This window comes from Salvelinus sp. IW2-2015, unplaced genomic scaffold (genome assembly GCF_002910315.2).
Source record: "Salvelinus sp. IW2-2015 unplaced genomic scaffold, ASM291031v2 Un_scaffold2282, whole genome shotgun sequence".
NCBI classification, from domain to species: domain Eukaryota; kingdom Metazoa; phylum Chordata; class Actinopteri; order Salmoniformes; family Salmonidae; genus Salvelinus; species Salvelinus sp. IW2-2015.
In genome coordinates this window covers 38,380-58,647 of record NW_019943609.1, presented here as the reverse complement: position 1 = coordinate 58,647, position 20,268 = coordinate 38,380, and the positions used below count along the sequence as shown (strand labels likewise).

Genomic DNA, 20,268 nt, shown 5'->3' with positions numbered 1-20,268 from the left:
GAACGCCGCCCGAACAAGGAGAGGAGCCAACTTCGGCGGAAGTCGTGACATCTGTAAACAATTGTTGGAAAATTACTTGTGTCATGCACAAAGTAGATGTCTTAACCGACTTGCTAAAACTGTAGTTTGTTAAGAAGAAATTTGTGGAGTGGTTGAAAACGAGTTTTAATGACTCCAACCTAAGTGTATGTAAACTTCCGACTTCAACTGTACATAGAACTAGGAATAAATGCCTTGAGTGTTGGGTTTAGTTAGTACTTTTACCTTGGCTAGTGGCAATGTGGTCTAGTGTTAAGGCAGTACTACAGTATATTATCAACATTGTCTTATCATATATCTCATTCGAAATTATTGTATTCTAAAGGTGGATGTAAAATTAGTGTCTTGGGTAACATTTTGCGGTGGGCCTGTGAGGGTCAAGTGTTAGTACACCGCCCTAATCCACCTTGAGGTAGATTCCTGGGCTGCCATTGGATTATTCCTGAGAACACAACAATGGATTTTTTAAATTCACCATAATCCCAGTGAATATTGCAAGCACTTTCATATGACTATGTGGAGAGGAAGCTAATGCCTAAAGAAGGACCTCTCAGGAACTTAATAACATAGTAGATTAAAGATCTACAAATGTCTTCTGTGAGTATCCATTTATTCTCTTTATCCTACACCATCTGGTTTGAAGTTAAGATGTGGCTGTCTGTGTAAGATGTGGCTGTATGTGTAAGATTAGTGTGCGATTGTGTACATTTAGCATTTGACAGTGAGACAAGGCCAACTTTTTCCCATAGTCATGTCTCTGTTTCTCTGTGACACAGAATAATGGTCTAGAAAGGTTTATTCTAGGACAGATCTGTTCTGGACACAGTGCTTAGTTTCTTGACTGTTTTTTGTTGTTTGATGGATTTAGTGAGTTGTGATTTTCAGCCATTTTAAAGGCTTACCATGTTACTACCCTGAGTTATGCCGTGTTTGTTAAAAGTTAAGTGTTTGTTTGTTAACCACTCAAATCAGACACAAATGGTTTTTAGAAGTTTGAGCTTCAACACAACAGTACATCGTTCTGTGTGATACTTGTAGTACAGTGATTTCACTCAATTTTGTATCTTTTTATATCTTAGCACTTTTGAGTAATATAAACATTTTACTTGTAGAAACATTCCATATTTTTTGTGGTTGAAGTATTCTGGCCAGAATAGACCGATATGATCAACATTAAACATATGAGAATTGGACTACTTATGGGCCTCCCTAGTTGGCCTGGTCCGCTCTGATCTCTGCTGTTTCGTAACTTTATTCCAGTTTGCTCCATAATCAGTGTTAAAAACCACCTCAGAAACCCTAGCGGTGGTTACCTGGGGTAGATTAGAATGTATTAGAAAAACGTTATTGTCCACACAATGTGAGAACTTTCACTAACATGATTGACATTAAAACAATGATTGCCAGAATAGAAACCTACACTACAGTTCTGTGTGGGTCATGGGATCCTAGAATAAACCTTCCCCTCTTCTGAGAATACTCAACTCTATTCTGTTCTGAGAATACTCTCAACTGTATTCTGTTCTGAGAATACTCAACTCTATTCTGTTCTGAGAATACTCTCAACTATTTTCTGTTCTGTGAATACTCTCAACTTTATTCGGTTCTGAGATTACTCTCAACTCTATTCTGTTCTGAGAATACTCTCAACTCTATTCTGTTCTGAGAATACCTCACTCTATTCTGTTCTGAGAATATCTCAACTCATTCTGTTCTGAGAATACTCTCATTCTATTCTGTTCTGAGAATACTCTCAACTCTATTCTGTTCTGAGAATACTCTCAACTTGATTTTGTCTGAGATATCTCACTCTATTCTGTTCTGAGATACTCTCAACTCTATTCGGGTTCTGAGAATACTCTCAACTCTATTCTGTTCTGAGAATACTCTCAACTCTATTCTGTTCTGAGAATACTCTCAGCTCTATTCGGTTCTGAGAATACTCTCAACTCTATTCTGTTCTGAGAATACTCACCTCTATTCTGTTCTGAGAAAACTCTCAACTTTATTCTGTTCTGAGACTACTCAACTCATTTCTGTTCTGAGAGATACTCTCAATTTATTCTGTCTGTGAATACTCTCAACTTTATTCTGTTCTGAGAATACTCTCAACTCTATTCGGTTCTGAGAATACTCTCAACTCTATTTGTTTCTGAGAATACATCTCTTTTTTCTAGAATACTCTCAAGCTCTATTCTTTTCTGAGAATACTCTCACTCTATTCTGTTTGAGAATACTCAACTCTATTCTGTTCTGAGAATACTCAACTCTATTCTGATCTGAGAATACTCTCAACTCTATTCTGTTCTGAGAATACTCTCAACTCTATTCTGTTCTGAGAAATTAACTCAACTCTATTCTGTTCTGAGAATACTCTCAACTCTATTCTGTTCTGAGAATACTCTCAACTATATCTGTTCTGGAATACTCTCAACTCATTTCGTTCTGAGAATACTTCAACTCTATTCTGTTCAGAGAATACTGTCAACTCTATTCTGTTCTGAGAATATTGTCAACTCTATTCTGTTCTGGGAATACTCTCAACTCTATTCTGTTCTGAGAATACTCTCAGCTCTATTTTGTTCGGAGACTCTCATTCTATTTTGTTTGTGAGAATACTTCAACTCTATTCTGTTCTGAAGATACTCTCAACTCGATTCTGTTCTGAGAATACTCTCAACTCTATTTGTTCTGAGAATACTCTCAAATCTATTCTGTTCTGAGAACACTCTCAACTCTATTCTCTTCTGTGAATACTCTCAACTCTATTCTGTTTCTGAGAATAACTCTCAACTCTATTCTGTTCGGAGAATACTCTCAACTCTATTCTGTTTGGAGAATACTCTCAACTCTAATCTGTTCGGAGAATACTCTCAACTTTATTCTGTTCTGAGAATACTCTCAACTATACTTTTTCCGAGAATACTCTCAACTCTATTCTGTTCTGAGAATACTCTCAACTCTATTCTGTTCTGAGAATACTCTCAACGTTATTCTGTTCTGAGACTACTCAACTCTATTCTGTTCTGAGAATACTCTCAACTTTATTCTGTTCTGTGAATACTCTCAACTTTATCTGTTCTGAGAATACTCTCAACTCTATTCAGTTTCTGAGAATATCCTCAACTCTATTCTGTTCTGAGAATACTCAACTCTATTCTGTTCTGAGATACTGTCAGCTCTATTCTTTTCTGAGAATACTCTCAACGTTATTCTGTTCTGAGAATACTCAATCTATTCTGTTCTGAGAATACTCAACTCTATTCTGATCTGAGAATACTCTCACTCTATTCTGTTCTGAGAATACTCTCAACTCTATTGTTCTAGAATATCTCAACTCTATTCTGTTCTGAGAATACTCTCAACTCGATTCTGTTTGAGAATACCCTCAACTCTATTTCTGTTCTGAGAATACTCTCAAATCTATTCTGTTCTGAGAATACTCTCAACTCTATTCTGTTCTGAAAACTCTCAACTCTATTCTGTTCTGAGAATACTCTCAACTATATTCTGTTCTGAGAATACTCTCAACTCTATTCTGTTCTGAGAATACTCTCAACTCTTATTCTGTTCTGAGAATACTCTCCATTTATTCCTGTTCTGAGAATACTCTCAACTATATTCTGTTCTGAGAATACTCTCAACTTATTATGTTCTGAGATACTGTCAACTCTATTATGTTCTAAGAATACTCTCACTCGATTCTGTTCTGAGAATACTTAAACTCGATTCTGTTCTGAGAATACTCTCAACTCTATTCTGTTCTGAGATATCTCAACTCTATTCTGTTCTGAGAAAACTGTCAGCTCTATTTTGTTCGGAGAATCTCTCAACTCGATTCTGTTCTGAGAATACTTTCAACTCTATTCTGTTCTGAGAATACTCTCAACTCTATTCTGTTCTGAGAATACTCTCAACTCTATTCTGTTCTGAGAAAACTCTCAGCTCTATTTTGTTCTGAGAATACTCTCAACTCTATTCGTTTCTGAGAATACTCTCAACTCTATTCTGTTCTGAGAATACTCTCAATCTATTCTGTTCTGAGAATACTCTCAACTCTATTCTGTTCTGAGATATCTCACTCTATTCTGTCTGAGAATACTCTCAACTCTATTCTGTTCTGAGAATACTCTAACTCTATTCTGTTCTGAGAATACTCTCAACTCTATTCTGTTCTGAGAATACTCTCAGCTCTATTCTGTTCTGAGAATACTCTCAACTTGATTTTGTTCTGAGAATACTCTCAACTCTATTCTGTTCTGAGAATACTCTCAACTTTATTCTGTTCTGAGACTACTCAACTCTATTCTGTCTGAGAATACTCTCAACTTTATTCTGTTCTGTGAATACTCTCAACTTTATTCTGTTATGAGAATACTCTCAACTCTATTCTTTTCTGAGAATACTCTCAACTCTATTTTGTTCTGAGAATACTCTCAACTCTATTTTGTTCTGAGAATACTCTCAACTCGATTCTGTTCTGAGAATACTGTCAACTCTATTATGTTCTGAGAATACTCTCAACTCGATTCTGTTCTGAGAATACTTTCAACTCTATTCTGTTCTGAGAATACTCTCAACTCTATTTTGTTCGGAGAATACTCTCAACTCTATTCTGAGAATACTCTCAACTCTATTCTGTTCTGAGAATACTCTCAGCTCTTATTCTGTTCTGAGAATACTCTCAGCTCTATTCTGTTCTGAGAATACTCTCAACTCTATTCTGTTCTGAGAATACTCTCAGCTCTATTTTTTTCTGAGAGTACTCTCAACACTATTTTGTTCTGAGAATACTCTCAACTCTATTTTGTTCTGAAATACTCTCAATCTATTCTGTTCTGAGAATACTTTCAACTCGATTCTGTTCTGAGAATACTCTCAACTCTATTCTGTTCTGAGAATACTTTCAACTCGATTCTGTTCTGAGAATACTCTCAACTCTATTCTGTTCTGAGAATACTCTCAACTCTCTGTTCTGAGAAAACTGTCAGCTCTATTTTGTTCGGAGATACTCTCAACTCGATTCTGTTCTGAGAATACTTTCAACTCTATTCTGTTCTGAGAATACTCTCAACTCTATTCTGTTCTGAGAATACTCTCAACTCTATTCTGTTCTGAGAAAACTCTCAGCTCTATTTTGTTCTGAGAATACTCTCAACTCTATTCTGTTCTGAGAATACTCCAACTCTATTCTGTTCTGAGAATACTCTCAATCTATTCTGTTCTGAGAATACTCTCAACTCTATTCTGTTTCTGAGAATACTCTCACTCTATTCTGTTCTGAGAATACTCTCAACTCTATTCTGTTCTGAGAATACTCTCAACTCTATTCTGTTCTGAGAATACTCTCAACTTATTTCTGTTCTGAGAACTCTCAGCTCTATTCTGTTCTGAGATACTCTCAACTGATTTTGTTCGAGAATACTCTCAACTCTATTCTGTTCTGAGAATACTCTAACTTTATTCTGTTCTGAGACTACTCAACTCTATCTGTTCTCGAGAATACTCTCAACTTTATTCTGTCTGTGAATACTCTCAACTTTATTCTGTTATGAGAATATCTCTCAACTCTATTCTTTCTGAGAATACTCTCAACTCTATTTTGTTCTGAGAATACTCTCAACTCTATTTTGTTCTGAGAATACTCTCAACTCGATTCTGTTCTGAGAATACTGTCAACTCTATTATGTTTCTGAGAATACTCTCAACTCGATTCTGTTCTGAGAATACTTTCAACTCTATTCTGTTCTGAGAATACTCTCAACTCTATTTTGTTCGGAGAATACTCTCAACTCTATCTGTAGAATACTCTCAGCATCTATTCTGTCTGCGATACTCTCAACTCTATTCTGTTCTGAGAATACTCTCAGCTCTATTCTGTTCTGAGAATACTGTCAACTCTATTCTGTTATGAGAATACTCTCAACTCTATTCTTTTCTGAGAATACTTTCAACTCGATTTTGTTCTGAGAATACTCTCAACTCGATTCTGTTCTGAGAATACTCTCAACTCGATTCTGTTCTGAGAATACTCTCAATTCGATTCTGTTCTGAGAATACTCCCTAAACAATATTTCACATTTAAAAATACCTTGTGGACTTCATGTTTTGATTGTAGTCGCCTACGACCACTTGCGATTGGATGATCCTGCAGGTTGAACAGAAAAATGTAAGAAACATAATTATATTATATTTTTGGGGCGTTTTACCTCACAAAAAACCTAGCACACCATTTTACAATCACAGTAAGAGACATACAATTCGCTTAGCCCCTTAGTACATTGCATGCCTGTCCCCTATTATAAGCCATACTACCCATTATACTAACCATTACTCTAGCTATATATTTTAATAGGCTATTAAGTTCTCTCTCCTCCCATTCATACTCCAGTTTGTGTCTATGTGAATGCCCTCTGGTAGATCAATGTTCGCGTCACCACCATGGACGCTGAGCTGGAGTTCGCCATCCTGCACAGCACCACTGGCAAACAACTCTTCAACCAGGTACATGGACAGACAGACTGACGGACGGACGGATGGACAGACGGACGGACAGACAGAAAGACGAACGGACAGACTGGCGGGCAGACAGACAGACAGAAGAACGGACAGACTGACAGACAGACAGACGAACAGACAGACTGGCGGACAGGCAGACGTACAGATAGACAGACAAATCTCTATTTCCTGCACTACGGACAATCTTCTTCTTCTTCATTGTTGTGTAGATAGTGAAAACCATCGGGCTGAGAGAGACCTGGTTCTTTGGCCTACAGTACCAGGACAGCAAAGGCTTCTCTACCTGGCTCAAACTCAACAAGAGGGTGAGTACATCCTCACTACTCTGCTCAGACAGTAACAACATACAGAACTGTCTCACACACTTCCACGTTCATTCATTCACTTATTTACTCACTCATGTTGTTGCAATTTCCCCAGGTGACAGCTCAGGATGTACGCAGGGAGAACCCTCTGTTGATAAAGTTCAGGGCCAAGTTCTACCCTGAAGACGTAGCTGAGGAACTGATCCAAGAGGCCACGCAACGACTTTTCTTCCTGCAGGTCATACACACAAGCGCACACACACATGAGCTGGCCAGACACACACACAAATCAAAGTTTATTTGTCACGTTCACAGGATACAACATGTGTGAACAGTACATAGAAATGTTTACTTACAAGCTCTTCCTCAACAATGCAATGTTCAATATCAAAGGTAAAAATCCCAAATAGGCTCTTATAAAGAGCACTGAGTCAATACTAGGTAACTCTCACTCAGATATCATATTAAAAACTGCAAGCATTTCTCCCCACCCTATGACAAAATGTGAAGAATTGCAGGAAATTAGCTGTAAAACTGAAGAAAATGTTCTACACCCCATGACAAAATCAGTAGAATTGCATGGAATTAGTTATACAATTGCTAAATCTTCTTTGCCCCATGTCAAAATGTGTAGAATTACAGCATTTCACTACAGCATTTCTCTACTAAAATGTCCCATTTTCTCTCCGCTGTCAAGAAGGGTCTACACAACATTTCACTTAGGAACATTTAAAACAACAAAATGTAATTTAGGACCCTCAAAAGGCCAGGGCCGGCTCTCAAAGTTGCCCATCTCTGTTGTAAATAATCAGAATTCATGTAAACATTGGAGTTGACCTCTTGGCACAACTTATGGGGTATGTTGAGCATAGGGACAGGGGACGTTGAGCCGCCTTGGGGGTAAGTCGGTGATGGTGTCCTGTGACAGTGGTTGCTGGTAGGTCAAAGTTGAATTCATGGAATGGGGGTGTGGTGTATGGTATATCTTAAATGCATACCTACATTCATATTGAGGCCCAGAGGCCCAGGTACATGTTCGTTATCTTTTTTTGGCAATGTACTGTCGTGGAATTCTAATCATTAATGAGGAGAGACAAGGTCAATCACCAATCAGGATATTACTTTACTCAAAAGATATTAATAAAACAGCGAGTGAGGCTGGTCGACCAAACACTTTTGAGTAGCTCTGACATAGAACGAATGAATACAAATATCTTTTATAGCAAAGATATACACTCTTAGTCTACATGACAAACAACAGATGTGTGGAATGGGTCAAAATGTGAGACTTGATATATGAGAAAGGAGTTTCCCCCAGCCAGATAGCATTTGCTGTGAAGACTGTTCTTATTGTATAGAAACCAGAGTTTGGCCCCTGAGACAAGGTTCCTCATCACTATCCTCTCATACCCGAGCCGTCTCTCCCCGGTACCTTACAGAACTCTCTCCCCGGTACCTTACAGAACACAAACACCAACTCATTTTATCACCAACCCATTAAATCAATTGTCAGCGAATAAGCCTCAGAGGCTCCCCTCAGGTCACACAGACACAGATGAGCGAGTACTAATAGAAGCCTATGCTATTGCATAAAACAACCACTCGATGCAACATAATCTTGTAATTTCTCCACCATAGTACCTCTTCAATGTCATTCAGTCTATGTTTTTATCCCTTGCTGCTGCTCTAATGGACTTCTTCCCTTCTCTCATTTCCTTGGCTGCTCTCTGAAGAACCTCAAGGGGACTAGAACTCTGCTTGTTTTATGTTTGTATACACGGGGCATGAGGATGTTTGTTCTTTAACAATAAAAAAAAAATACTATTTGAGTTCATATGCATGATACATTGCAAAAATACTATGCACATTATACATAAAACGGACAAAATGTAATCATCATTTGTATGGGGTACGGTGGCCATTGGCTCAACTTACTCCATGACCATTGGCTCAACTTACCCTAATGTCACGTTCCTGACCTGTTTTCCTTTGTTTTGTATTTATTTTAGTTGGTCAGGGCGTGAGTTGGGTGGGTTGTCTATGGTTGATTTTCTATNTGTCACGTTCCTGACCTGTTTTCCTTTGTTTTGTATTTATTTTAGTTGGTCAGGGCGTGAGTTGGGTGGGTTGTCTATGGTTGATTTTCTATGTTGGGATTTTGTGTTCGGCCTGGTATGATTCTCAATCAGAGACAGCTGTCAATCGTTGTCCCTGATTGAGAATCATACTTAGGCAGCCAGGGTTTCACTTGTGTTTTGTGGTTGTTTGTTCCTGTGGAGGTTTTGTTGCCACACAGGACGGTTTCGGTTTTGTCACGTTGGTTGTTTTTGTATTTTGAAGTGTTTTGTTGACTTTCATTAAAAGAATGAACACTAACCACTCTGCGTTTTGGTCCACACCTTCTGTCAGCGAGGACAGCCGTAACACCTAAGGCAAACATTTTGACTATATTAACCCATACAGCTACAAGGATGCACTTTCATGCCAGGTTTAGGACCTCATATTGTAGCTTATAAAGACCCCCAACTGATCTATAGAACATCTTAAAACGATCTATTTTGGTTTAGATACAAGCATCATGAAACCTATAACACAGGTATTTACATTTGACTTTGTGCTAAATAAATACTGGGCCTAACTTGCTTACCACTTTTTCCATGTGGTTTCTTACTTCACAGACTCCATGAAATGATGACCTCTTCCTAAATATTTGGTCACATGATTCATTTTATGTATGGTTTCCTAGAAACAAGGGTGGCTCCACTTACCCCACTCTCCCCTACACATACATGTATGTGTATAAGGATGTACACAGGTCAGACACACACAGGAGCTGGTCACACTGTTTGTCACTGCAGGTAAAGGAGGGCATCCTGAATGATGATATCTACTGTCCTCCTGAGACGGCTGTGCTGTTGGCCTCCTACTCTGTTCAGACCAAACATGGAGACTACAAGAAGGACTACCACTTCCCTGGTTACCTCAGCAGGGACAAGCTGCTTCCCCAGAGGTGTGTCGTCTCTCCCTGTCACCCTGTGTGACATACCTCAGCCCACAAACAGAAGCTAAACTGGTGAAACGGTCCACTGAATTTGTTGATCTTCTATGATCATTTTGAAGAGAGATCTATTCCAAGTCTCCCTGAACGTTCCTCTGATTGTTGTCTCCCATACTTAGATCAGTGTTGGGGTCAATTCCATTTCATTTAGCAGACACTCTTATACAGAGAGACTTACAGGAGCAATTAGGGTTAAGTGCCTTGCTCAAGGGCACATCAACATATTTTTTTCACCTTGTCAGGATTTGAAACAGCGACCTTTTGGTTACTGGCCCAACGTTCTTAACCGCTAGTCTACCGTCCTCTCTCTACCCCCCTAATTGAACCCTTCTCGTGTCCTCTACCCCCCTAATTGAACCTTTCTCGTGTCCTCTACCCCCCTAATTGAACCCTTCTCGTGTCCTCTACCCCCCTAATTGACCCTTCTTCGTGTCCTCTACCCCCCTAATTGAACCCTTCTCGTGTCCTCTACCCCCTAATTGAACCCTTTCTCGTGTCCTCTACCCCCTAATTGCACCTTCTCGTGGTCCTCTACCCCCCTAATTGAACCCTTCTCGTGTCCTCTACCCCCTAATTGACCCTTCTCGTGTCCTCTACCCCCCTAATAGAACCCTTCTCGTGTCTCTAACCCCCTAATTGACCCTCTCTCGTGTCCTCTACCCCCCTAATTGAACCACTTCTCGTTCCTCTACCCCCTAATTGACCGTTTCGTGTCCTCTACCCCCCTAATTGGAACCCTTCTCGTTCTCTACCCCCTAATTGACCCTTCCGGTCTTTACCCCCTATGACCTCTCGGTCCTCTACCCGCCCTAATATTGAACCCTTCTCGTGTCCTCTACCCCCCTAATTGAACACCCTTCTCGTGTTCCTCTACCCCCTAATTGAACCCTTCTCGTGTCCTCACCCCCTAATTGAACCCTTCTCGTGCCTCACCCCCCTAATAGAACCCTTCTCGTGTCCTCTACCCCCTAATTGAACCCTTCTCGTGTTCCTCTACCCCCCTAATTGAACCCTTCTCGTGTCCTCTACCCCCCTAATTGAAACCCTTCTCTCGTGTCCTCTACCCCCCTAATTGAAACCCTTCTCGGTGTCCCTCTACCCCCTAATTGAACCCGTCTTCGTGTCCTCTACCCCCAGGGTTCTGGAGCAGGCACAAGCTGAAACAAAGAGCAGTGGGAGAATCAGAACGATAAAGGAAAGGTGTGGCATGAGGAAGCACAAGGGGGTGCTGAGGTAGGATCACATTGTCCTCTCTACTCACAGTCCAATCCAAGTTAACACTGGCTTACTTATATTACATCTGATTGTATGTAGAATGTGCTAAGTATTACGTTAGCTGCATTCCCACTGATTTTCGTGTGTGTTCTGTTATCTGGTCTGTACATGTGTTTGTATCTGTCTGTCCCCAGGAGGATGCCATGGGGAGTATTCTGAAGATAGCTCAGGATCTGAGATGTATGAGTCAATCTACTTCAGCATCAACAACAGAAGGGTTTCAGAGCTGTGGCTGGGGGTAGACGCTCTGGGCCTCAACATATACCAGAACACAATGAAGTAGGAACTTTAACTACATCTGAATTCCCCGTATGTTTCATCATGATATTAGACTACTTTTGAAGTCTGAAAACATTGGATGAACTTTGATTTTGGAGGTGAACTAAATTCTACAGTGTTTTCTTTATATAGGATGACCCCTAAGATCGGCTTCCCATGGAGGAGAGATCAGAAACATTTCCTTCAACGACAAGAAGTTGTTATAAAGCCCCATTGACAAGAAAGCACCGGTACATCACCTCTGTTTCTTTGTCTGCTGTATATTTGGTATAATTCAAACCTCCGATAGAACACGTTGTTAATGACAGAATAAAGGTCACTTCTATTTTTTCAAGAGACACTGATAAGTAACAAGAGGCACTGATAAGTACAAGAGGACTGGTAAATACAAGAGGCACTGATAAGTACAAGAGACACTGTATAAGTACAAGAGACACTGATAAGTACAACAGGCACTGATAAGTACAAGAGGCACTGTAAAGTACAAGAGGGCACTGATAAGTACAAGAGGCACTGATAAGTACAAGAGCACTGATAAGTACAAGAGGCCTGATAAGTACAAGAGGCACTGATAATACAAGAGACACTGATAATACAAGACAAGGCACTGATAAGTACAAGAGGCACATGATAAGTACATTTGTGGTGACTGGGTCTGTTTCCAGGATGTTGTGTTCTACGCCCCTCGTCTAGGATCAACAAGCGTATCCTGGTGCTGTGCATGGGGAACCACGACCTGTACATGAGGAGAGGAAGCCAGACTCCATCAGGTCCAGCAGATGAAGGCCCAGGCCCGCGAGGAGAAGATAACTAAGAGACAGAATGGAGAAGTGGGACAGAGAGGAAGGGGGAAAGAGAGAGAGTGATAATGTTGTTAGCAGGTGTTTATCATCCCTCATATCCCTCGTTCCAGAGCTCTGCTTGAGAGCGAGAAGAAGAAGAGAGAGAATGCGGAGAAGGGGACAGAAAGATCGCCAGAGAAACCATGGAGCTGATGGGCAGACTGAAACAGATTGAGGAAGAGACCAAGAAAGCTCAGGAAGGTCAGACTCTTTCTCGTCGTCTGACAGTGTGTGTGCTGTGTCCATGGGTTTTGTGCTCTATGTGTGTGGTGTGTGTCTTGTGTGTGTTGTGTTGTGTGTGTGTTGTGTGTGGTGTGTGTGGTGGGTGTGTGTGTGTGTGTGTGTGTGTGTGTGTGTGTGTGTGTGTGTGTGTGTGTGTGTGTGTGTGTGTGTGTGTGTGTGTGTGTGTGTGTGTGTGTGTAGAGCTGGAGGAGCAGACTCGCAGGGCCCTGACCTGGAGAAGAGAAGGCGTTTGCTCAGGAGGAGGCAGAGCTCTGGAGAAGGAGCGCAAGGCAGCGGAAGAGGCCAAGGCATCCCCCTACAGCAGTCAGAAGCCAGATGAAGAACCAGGAGAACCTGGTACACACACACACACACACACCACACACACACAACACACACACACACACACAACACACACAACACACACCACCACACACACACACACACACACACACGCAGTCAGACGTACTCACATCAGAGTCTCAAGACAGACACCACACAGACACATGCACAGACAGTCAGACAGCCACACACAGACAGACACCACACACAGACACATGCACAGACAGTCAGACAGCCACACACAGACAGACACCACACACAGACACATTAGGAGGCTCCTGTATTATTCTAAGGTTCTCTTTCCAGGCCACTGAGCTGGCTGAGCTGACCCCTAACATCTCCCTTCTGGAGGACGTAAAGACGGAGAAGGACGACGACACAAAGAGGTGGCAGAAAAGGGTGAGAGAGAATAAATTAATGTGTGTGTGTGTTGGCGCAACCCTCTATCTAACTACAGTCCTTCAATTTGAGCGAGCATGTGTGTGTGTGTGTGTGTGTGTGTGTGTGTGCGTGCGTGCGTGCGTGCGTGCGATAGGGTAATCCACTGTGAGCGGTCATGTGTGTTTGTTATCTGGCGGTCATGGTGGAGGTTGATTTGAAGACTAAAGTCATCAGTGTCCACATCCAGGACTCTGTGCAGGGGGACCACGACGAGACCGACGAGAGCAGCGCCGAGGCCAGCGCCGAGCTGACATCACCAGGCATGGTCAGAGACCGCAGCGAGGAGCAACGCATGACGGAGGCTCAGAAGAACAAACGGCTACAGAAACACCTCAAGGTCAGAAACACCTAGGGGAACTCTAGGAACTTTTTTCCCATTAGTCCCACAAAATGTTTTGCATTGTCAGTAGTCAAGTTTTCAAGAAGCAAAGTGTCACTGGCCAGCAGTCAAGTTTTCAAGAAGCAAAGTGTCACTGGGACACATCATCGTGATGACGTGAACACTGCTTCCTGAAAGTCCAATATCTTGAAAACTTGGTTGCTGACATGCTAATCATTTTGTAACTGTATCATCATTTACATTTACATTTTACATTTTACATCAGTGGACTAATCAAACAAATACCACAAGATAGTTTTTGAGTGGAGTTCCCCTTTAACCCATGAACTTTAACCCTAACCCATGACCCTAATTCATGACCATAACAGAGGCCCAGAAGAATGAATGGCTATACAAAGGTCAGACCCTACCTTAACATATAACCTATGACCCTAACCTAACAATAACCCTTTATACCTGGTTGGGTTCCATCCTGACTAAATTTAAAAATGTCCTCCCGCTCTGAGCTGAGAGATATGGTTCTGAGACCACATGTTCTACACATGTCCTACACATGTTCTACACATGTCCTACACATGTCCTACACATTCCTTCCAATGTTTTAGTACATTATGTTGATGCTCCACCAGTTTATTTGTGTCCTTGTTGTCCGTTTGTCCTCAGGCCCTGAGTAGTGAGTTGGCCAGCGCTCGAGACGACAGTAAGAACACTCCCAACGACCTGATCCACGCGGAGAACGTTAAGGCCGGCCGGGACAAGTACAGGACCCTCCGTCAGATACGACAGGGCAACACCAAGCAACGCATCGACGAGTTCGAGTCCATGTGAGAGAGAGAGAATGAGTGAATGAGAGAGAGAGAGAACAAGAGTCTGTACTGAATATATGTATTTGAATGGAAGTCATATAGGCAGGTACAGTGTAATTATAACGTCAACATTGCTTTATTGACTTTGTAAGCACCCACTGCCTCTCCCCAGTAGCGTTTTGTCTACCGTGACTAAAGATTGCCATCTACTGGCTGTAACGTATTACATTTATGTTTGCTAAAGTCAAATTCTGTCGACTACAGACTGTAGGCGACTAGTACAACAATCAAAGTGAGTGATTATATTATTACTACATCGTCATTTCTGCTGCTTTTGGTTTTTGCAATCTTGAAATGCATCTATGCAAAATAATCCTTAGCTGATACACTATTAAAAAACATATTTTTCTGTATGCATAGTTTAGTGAGAGGAACGATTTGAGGTTATTTACAATATTTACAAACGGATGTCATTTCGCAGATATAAATGAGCACCAAATTTGTTAAGTGTTTTGCTATGAGTCAAATAAATACCATTAACCAACATTGAATATGTGTTGCATGCTGTGCATATAGCTACTGTTTCACTCTGGTCATCTGTTATGATTGTCACTCTCGTCATCTGTTATAGGCTATTATGATTGACCTGTGTGTGTTTGTGTGTCTGCAGTGTGTGTGTCATGTGTTTGTCTGCAGTGTGTGTCATGTGTTTGTGTGTGTGTGTGTCATGTGTTTGTGTTTGTGTCTGCAGTGTTTGTGTGTGTGTGTGTCTGCAGTATGTGTGTGACATTTGTTTGTAAGGAGTGTGTGTTTTTCAGTAGGCCTGTTATGACTGATAGTAAACAGTAAGCGCTGTAAAAAAATATATATATATTTTGATTCGACGTAGAATTGTAAGGCAACCAGCTGCAATAGGATTGTGAGTTTGTTCAACAAGAATGTTCTCGAGCAAAACTCACAATCCTATTGCAGCTGGCTGCCTGACGTTGAATCAACATCGTCTTTTAGTTTTTTAAAGTGTTATGAAATCTGAGGTCTACTACGCTGGAAGACAAGATCCCTCTCTGGGGAAAATACAGTTATCTTCTGTGGGAAGTAGGCCATTGAACAGCTCAGTTACAAGAGCAGACTCCCAGTTAGTGAATTCATCTTAAAATTGTTTAATATTTAACCATTATTTAACTAGGCAAGTCAGTTAAGAACAAATTCTTATTTTACAATGACGGCCTAAACCTTCCCCTAACCTGGACGACGCGGGGCCAATTGTGCGCTGCACTATGGGACTCCCGATCACGGCCGGTTGTGATACAGCCCGGGATCGAACCAGGATCTGTAGTGACGCATTGCGCCACTCAAGAGCACATATAGTTAGGTGGGACAACCAGTTTCAGTCATAGTAAGTACATTTTTCAGGAAAATAAGTTACGTTGTAAGATAGGCTACATAAGTTCAAAATGCTGTCATAACAGATGCCATATAATTGTTAGTCATCTTATGACAGCTGACACGTTGCTGTCATGTGACACAAACAGAACAACGGATGTGCCATATCGCTCATTCACTGTTTCTAAACAGATTACAGGAGTGTCTGTGGGTCAGAAAAACACGGACAACTCACTATTGTTGTGTTATTGCACTGGAGGAAGAGGAAGAGGAAGAGTGCACACGTCTGTTTTGACTGTGAGATAAGACGAACCAGCAACAACACTCAGTCTCTCTACAACTTTATTAAAAATATATTTTAAATATACTTTACAGTCAGAATTGTAACGGTCAAATAAGTAACTGATAGATGTAGAACACGGTGTTATAAACACACAATAATAACACGGTAGAGAATGCACTTTACCCTACACGAGTCACAACTTGGACACGCGCCAGCGTTTCCCTCCCCGAGGTCACAACGAATGAGCGAAACGCAGAGGCGTAGAAGGGATTTGTTGTTCATGTACTGTAGTCTCCCGTAGTTCAGCTCGGGGAGGTTATAGGTGGTGGCCCGACATAACAGGAGTCTCTGGTTACACGGTTACGTTACGATTTAACGTAGTTGCGTCTACTCTCCCCACGGGAAAAAATGTAGTAGCTCCTCGTGCTTTAGGCCTACTGTGAAAACCGGAGACCTCGAGAGCGCGTCTTTTTTTGGAACTGTCCGCGCCTAGGAAGAAATCAAAACAACAATGCAGAGTTGCACCAATATATCAGATACAGCCAAGGAGTTATGTGACGCGGTGTCAGTGTCTTTAGGTTTGAGTTCGCAGTTAAACGAGATAGTGGATAATGGACGGAGCGGCCCTGCCTTCTCTGCAGACAGCGGCCCAAATCATGGAAACCGTTTTTCAGTCTCCGAGGAGTCATCTCCAGAGTTTGGAGCTGGCGCAAGTATGACCTCAGAGTTAACCACCCAGATGCAGAGGAAAACGATACTTCAATCAAATGAACTCAGGCCATCGTTCGAGGTACATCAAGACATTTGTGGACAAAATTATGTCGGTTTTTTACAGACCCTGGAGCGCGAAAGGGACAGCGCATGGAAGGTGACGAGGCCTATGCACGAGTTGGAAATGGCCCGAGGTCTCCGTAAAAACTCGGACATGTTCGTGAATCTGGATAACGCTAATGCGCTCTCGGTGCCCTCTCAGTTTGACGAACTGTTACCTTTAAGTTCTCCATTCCGTAAAGACGCCCCAGACACGTTATTCGGTAGGGATTATACGGATCCATCGACCGTCAATGGCCTCATCAAAAGCAGCCTTAACAAAACCGAACCAGGGCACGAGGGACCCTGTCCGGTGGCGGGTGGATCTTGGTTCTGTAAATATTTGGACAACGGAAATTGCATGTCTTGTGGAGCACGTAAAGTCTGTCCCCCTGGGGTTAACTATCAGGACTATGACCATGGGATGTCACAAGAGGGTCGTGTCCAGGAGCAAAGTTACCAAAGTGTGATGCATGAAAGCGGTCTTCAACAAGTGTATCACTCCGCTATCAAGAAGGAGAGTTCTGGATGGATGGGTGCTGACGCCAGACTGAGGTAGATATACTCTTTATAAGACATTTTATTTAAATTGTTTCTTTGTTTGTTTTCACATAAGACCAAGCGGACCAGAGGCAAGTCAATGGGAGCTTCTCTAACTATGTAATCATAACAAAACAACAGTAATATCAGATGTTATAATATGTCAAATTCAATGAAGCAAAAAGGCACGAGGGGGTGTGGTATATGGCCTTAGCTGTGGTATATTGGCCATATCTGGTTAGAGTTAGAGCGTTGGATTTGTAACTGAACGGTTGCAAGATCGAATCCCCGAGCTGACAAGATAAAAATCTGTCGTTCTGCCCCATGAACAAGGTAGTTAACTCACTGTTCCTAGGCTGTCATTGAAAATAAGAATTTGTTCTTAACTGACTTGCCTAGTTAAATAAATATACCGCAAACTCCTGAGCAGTAAAAAATAAACGTTTTGTCATACCCATGGTATACTGTCTGATACCATGCCTGTCAGCCAATCAGCATTCAGAGCTCAAACCACCCAGATTATAATAACATTTATGCTATCTGTTATAATGACCTAATTCCCTGCACCAGCTGCCACAGAGACTCACTACAATATCCCCATGCTGGAGAGGACAGACTGCAAGTGATAGGTTATTGCCACTGTCCTTTCCAGCATGGCCGGTCTCATGACTACTACTCAGCAGTGTGTCTGGCTCTGACACCACCTTTTACCTTCCTAACCAGTGTTTATTTAATGAGTATTAGAGTAATAGGCTTCCAGCTGACTTTCCTCTGGCCTTCAACTAACCAGGTGTATTTAGTCTCAATCCACAAGGCCCAGTAGGACATTAGACAACACTCACCACTTAAAGATGCACTGTGCAGAAATCGCTCAGACATTTCCTGGTTGATCAAATTCTAATAGTTTGCTTAATTTCAGTTAATGTGATAAAACAAGCAAGTAAAGTGTAGAAAATAACTGTACCATCTAAACCGCTGTGAAATATATTTTCCATAACCATAAATATTGTATTTTCAGCTGTTTGAAGCTGGTGCACAAAAACGAAACTTAAGAACGGGAAGCATAGAAATAGTACACATAGAACAGATCTACCGCTTCTTAGACTGGCTTTCAATGAGAATGACAGATCTATAACTTACATTTCAATGTGAATTTGGTCGGGTTGCCCAAAAAGTTATATATTACAGCTTTAATAATAATATCAGACTTATTGCCAAGGCTGTGGGGTGATGTAGTCTTTAATGTCTCCTAAGTCTTTAATATTCTAGTCTTTAATTCCTCTAGTCTTTAATGTCTCATAGTCTTTTAATACCTATAGTCTTTAATGTCCTAGTCTTTATTCCTCTATCTTTATGTCTCTAGTCTTTAATATCTCTATCTTTAATTCTCTAGTCTTTTAATGTTCTCTAGTCCTTTAATACCTCTATCTTTAATATTCTCTAGTCTTTAATTTCTCCTAGTCTTTCATGCTCTAGTCTTTTTAAATATACCCTCTAGTCTTTAATTCCTCTAGTCCTTTAAATTCCTCTGTCTTTAATTCCTCTAGTTCTTATTTACCCTCTAGTCTTTAATGCTCTACGTCTTAAATCCTCTAGTCTTTAATGTCTCTAAGTCTTTCATGCCTCTAGTCTTTATGTCTCTAGTCTTTCAATGCTCTAGTCTTTAATACCTCTAGTCTTTAATACCTCTAGTCTTTAATTCCTCTAGTCTTTAATTCCTCTAGTCTTTAATCCTCTAGTCTTTAATACCTCTAGTCTTTATACCTCTAGTCCTTTTTAATTCCCTAGTCTTTTAATGTCTCTTTAATTCCTCTACGTCTTTAATAACCCTAGTTCTTTAATGTCTCTCTATTCTTTAATCCTCTAGTCTTTAATCTTCTAGTCTTAATTCCTCTAGTCTTAATGTTCTAGTCTTTAATACTCTAGTTCTTATACCTCTAGTCTTTAATTCCTCCTATGTTTTAATGTCTAGTCTTAATACCTCTAGTCTTTAAATGTCTCTAGTCTTTAATGCTCTAGTTTTAATAACCTTAGTTCTTTAAGCCTTAGTCTTTAATGCTCTAGTCTTTAATGCCTCTAGTCTTTGGGGAATTGGGCAAGCTTTGCTTGCGGGGGTGCTTGAGATTTGGCCGGGGTTGTACATGTTCTGTGTTGTGTTCCTCACGTAAGTTGGTTTTAGTACCAGACTAGTTAGTTTAGTAAATGTAATGTAGTAACACTGACTAGTTTAGGGTTTGTAACACAGACTAGTTAGTTTAGTAACACGACTAGTTAGTTCAGCTAACACAGACTAGTTAGTTCAGTTAACACAGACTAGTTTAGTTAGTAACAAGACTAGTTTAGTTTGTACACAGACTAGTTAGTTTTAAGGTTTAACCAACCAAGGACCCCCCTAGTTTTTAGGTTTTTAGTACCAGACTAGTTTAGTTTAGTCAACACGACTAGTTAGTTTAGTAACACAGACTAGTTAGTCGCGACCTAAGTTTTCTGGTTCATTTCCTCCCAGGTGGACCTGGTAGGACAAGAGAAACTCAACAACTTCCATGGGATTCTCTTATGTTCTTCGCTAGGCCTCGGCTGTCTGACAGGACCTCCTCGCAGGTGAGGGAATCTACGCAGCACCTCACTCACCTCACTCTCTCACACACACACACACACACACACACACACACAACACACACAACACACACACACCACACACACGTACACACACACACACACACACACACACACACACACACAACAACCACGTAAGTCTTGTCTAATCAATCATCTGTGTGTGTG

At 41.1% G+C, this 20,268-nt stretch overlaps 1 protein-coding gene and 1 pseudogene across 1 annotated transcript in view; both read left to right on the top strand.

The window, feature by feature from the left end:
• Nucleotides 1-547: 547 nt before the first annotated feature.
• Nucleotides 548-15,012, top strand: LOC112073523 (moesin-like; annotated as a pseudogene).
• A 739-nt stretch (nucleotides 15,013-15,751) lies between these two features.
• The window catches only part of LOC112073521 (androgen receptor), a 6,649-nt gene continuing 2,132 nt past the window's right edge, over nucleotides 15,752-20,268 (top strand). Inside the window, exon 1 of the mRNA XM_024140798.2 lies at nucleotides 15,752-17,499. Coding sequence (XP_023996566.1) covers nucleotides 16,646-17,499 — 854 coding nt within the window. The 5' untranslated portion in view covers nucleotides 15,752-16,645. The remainder of the gene's footprint in view (nucleotides 17,500-20,268) is intronic.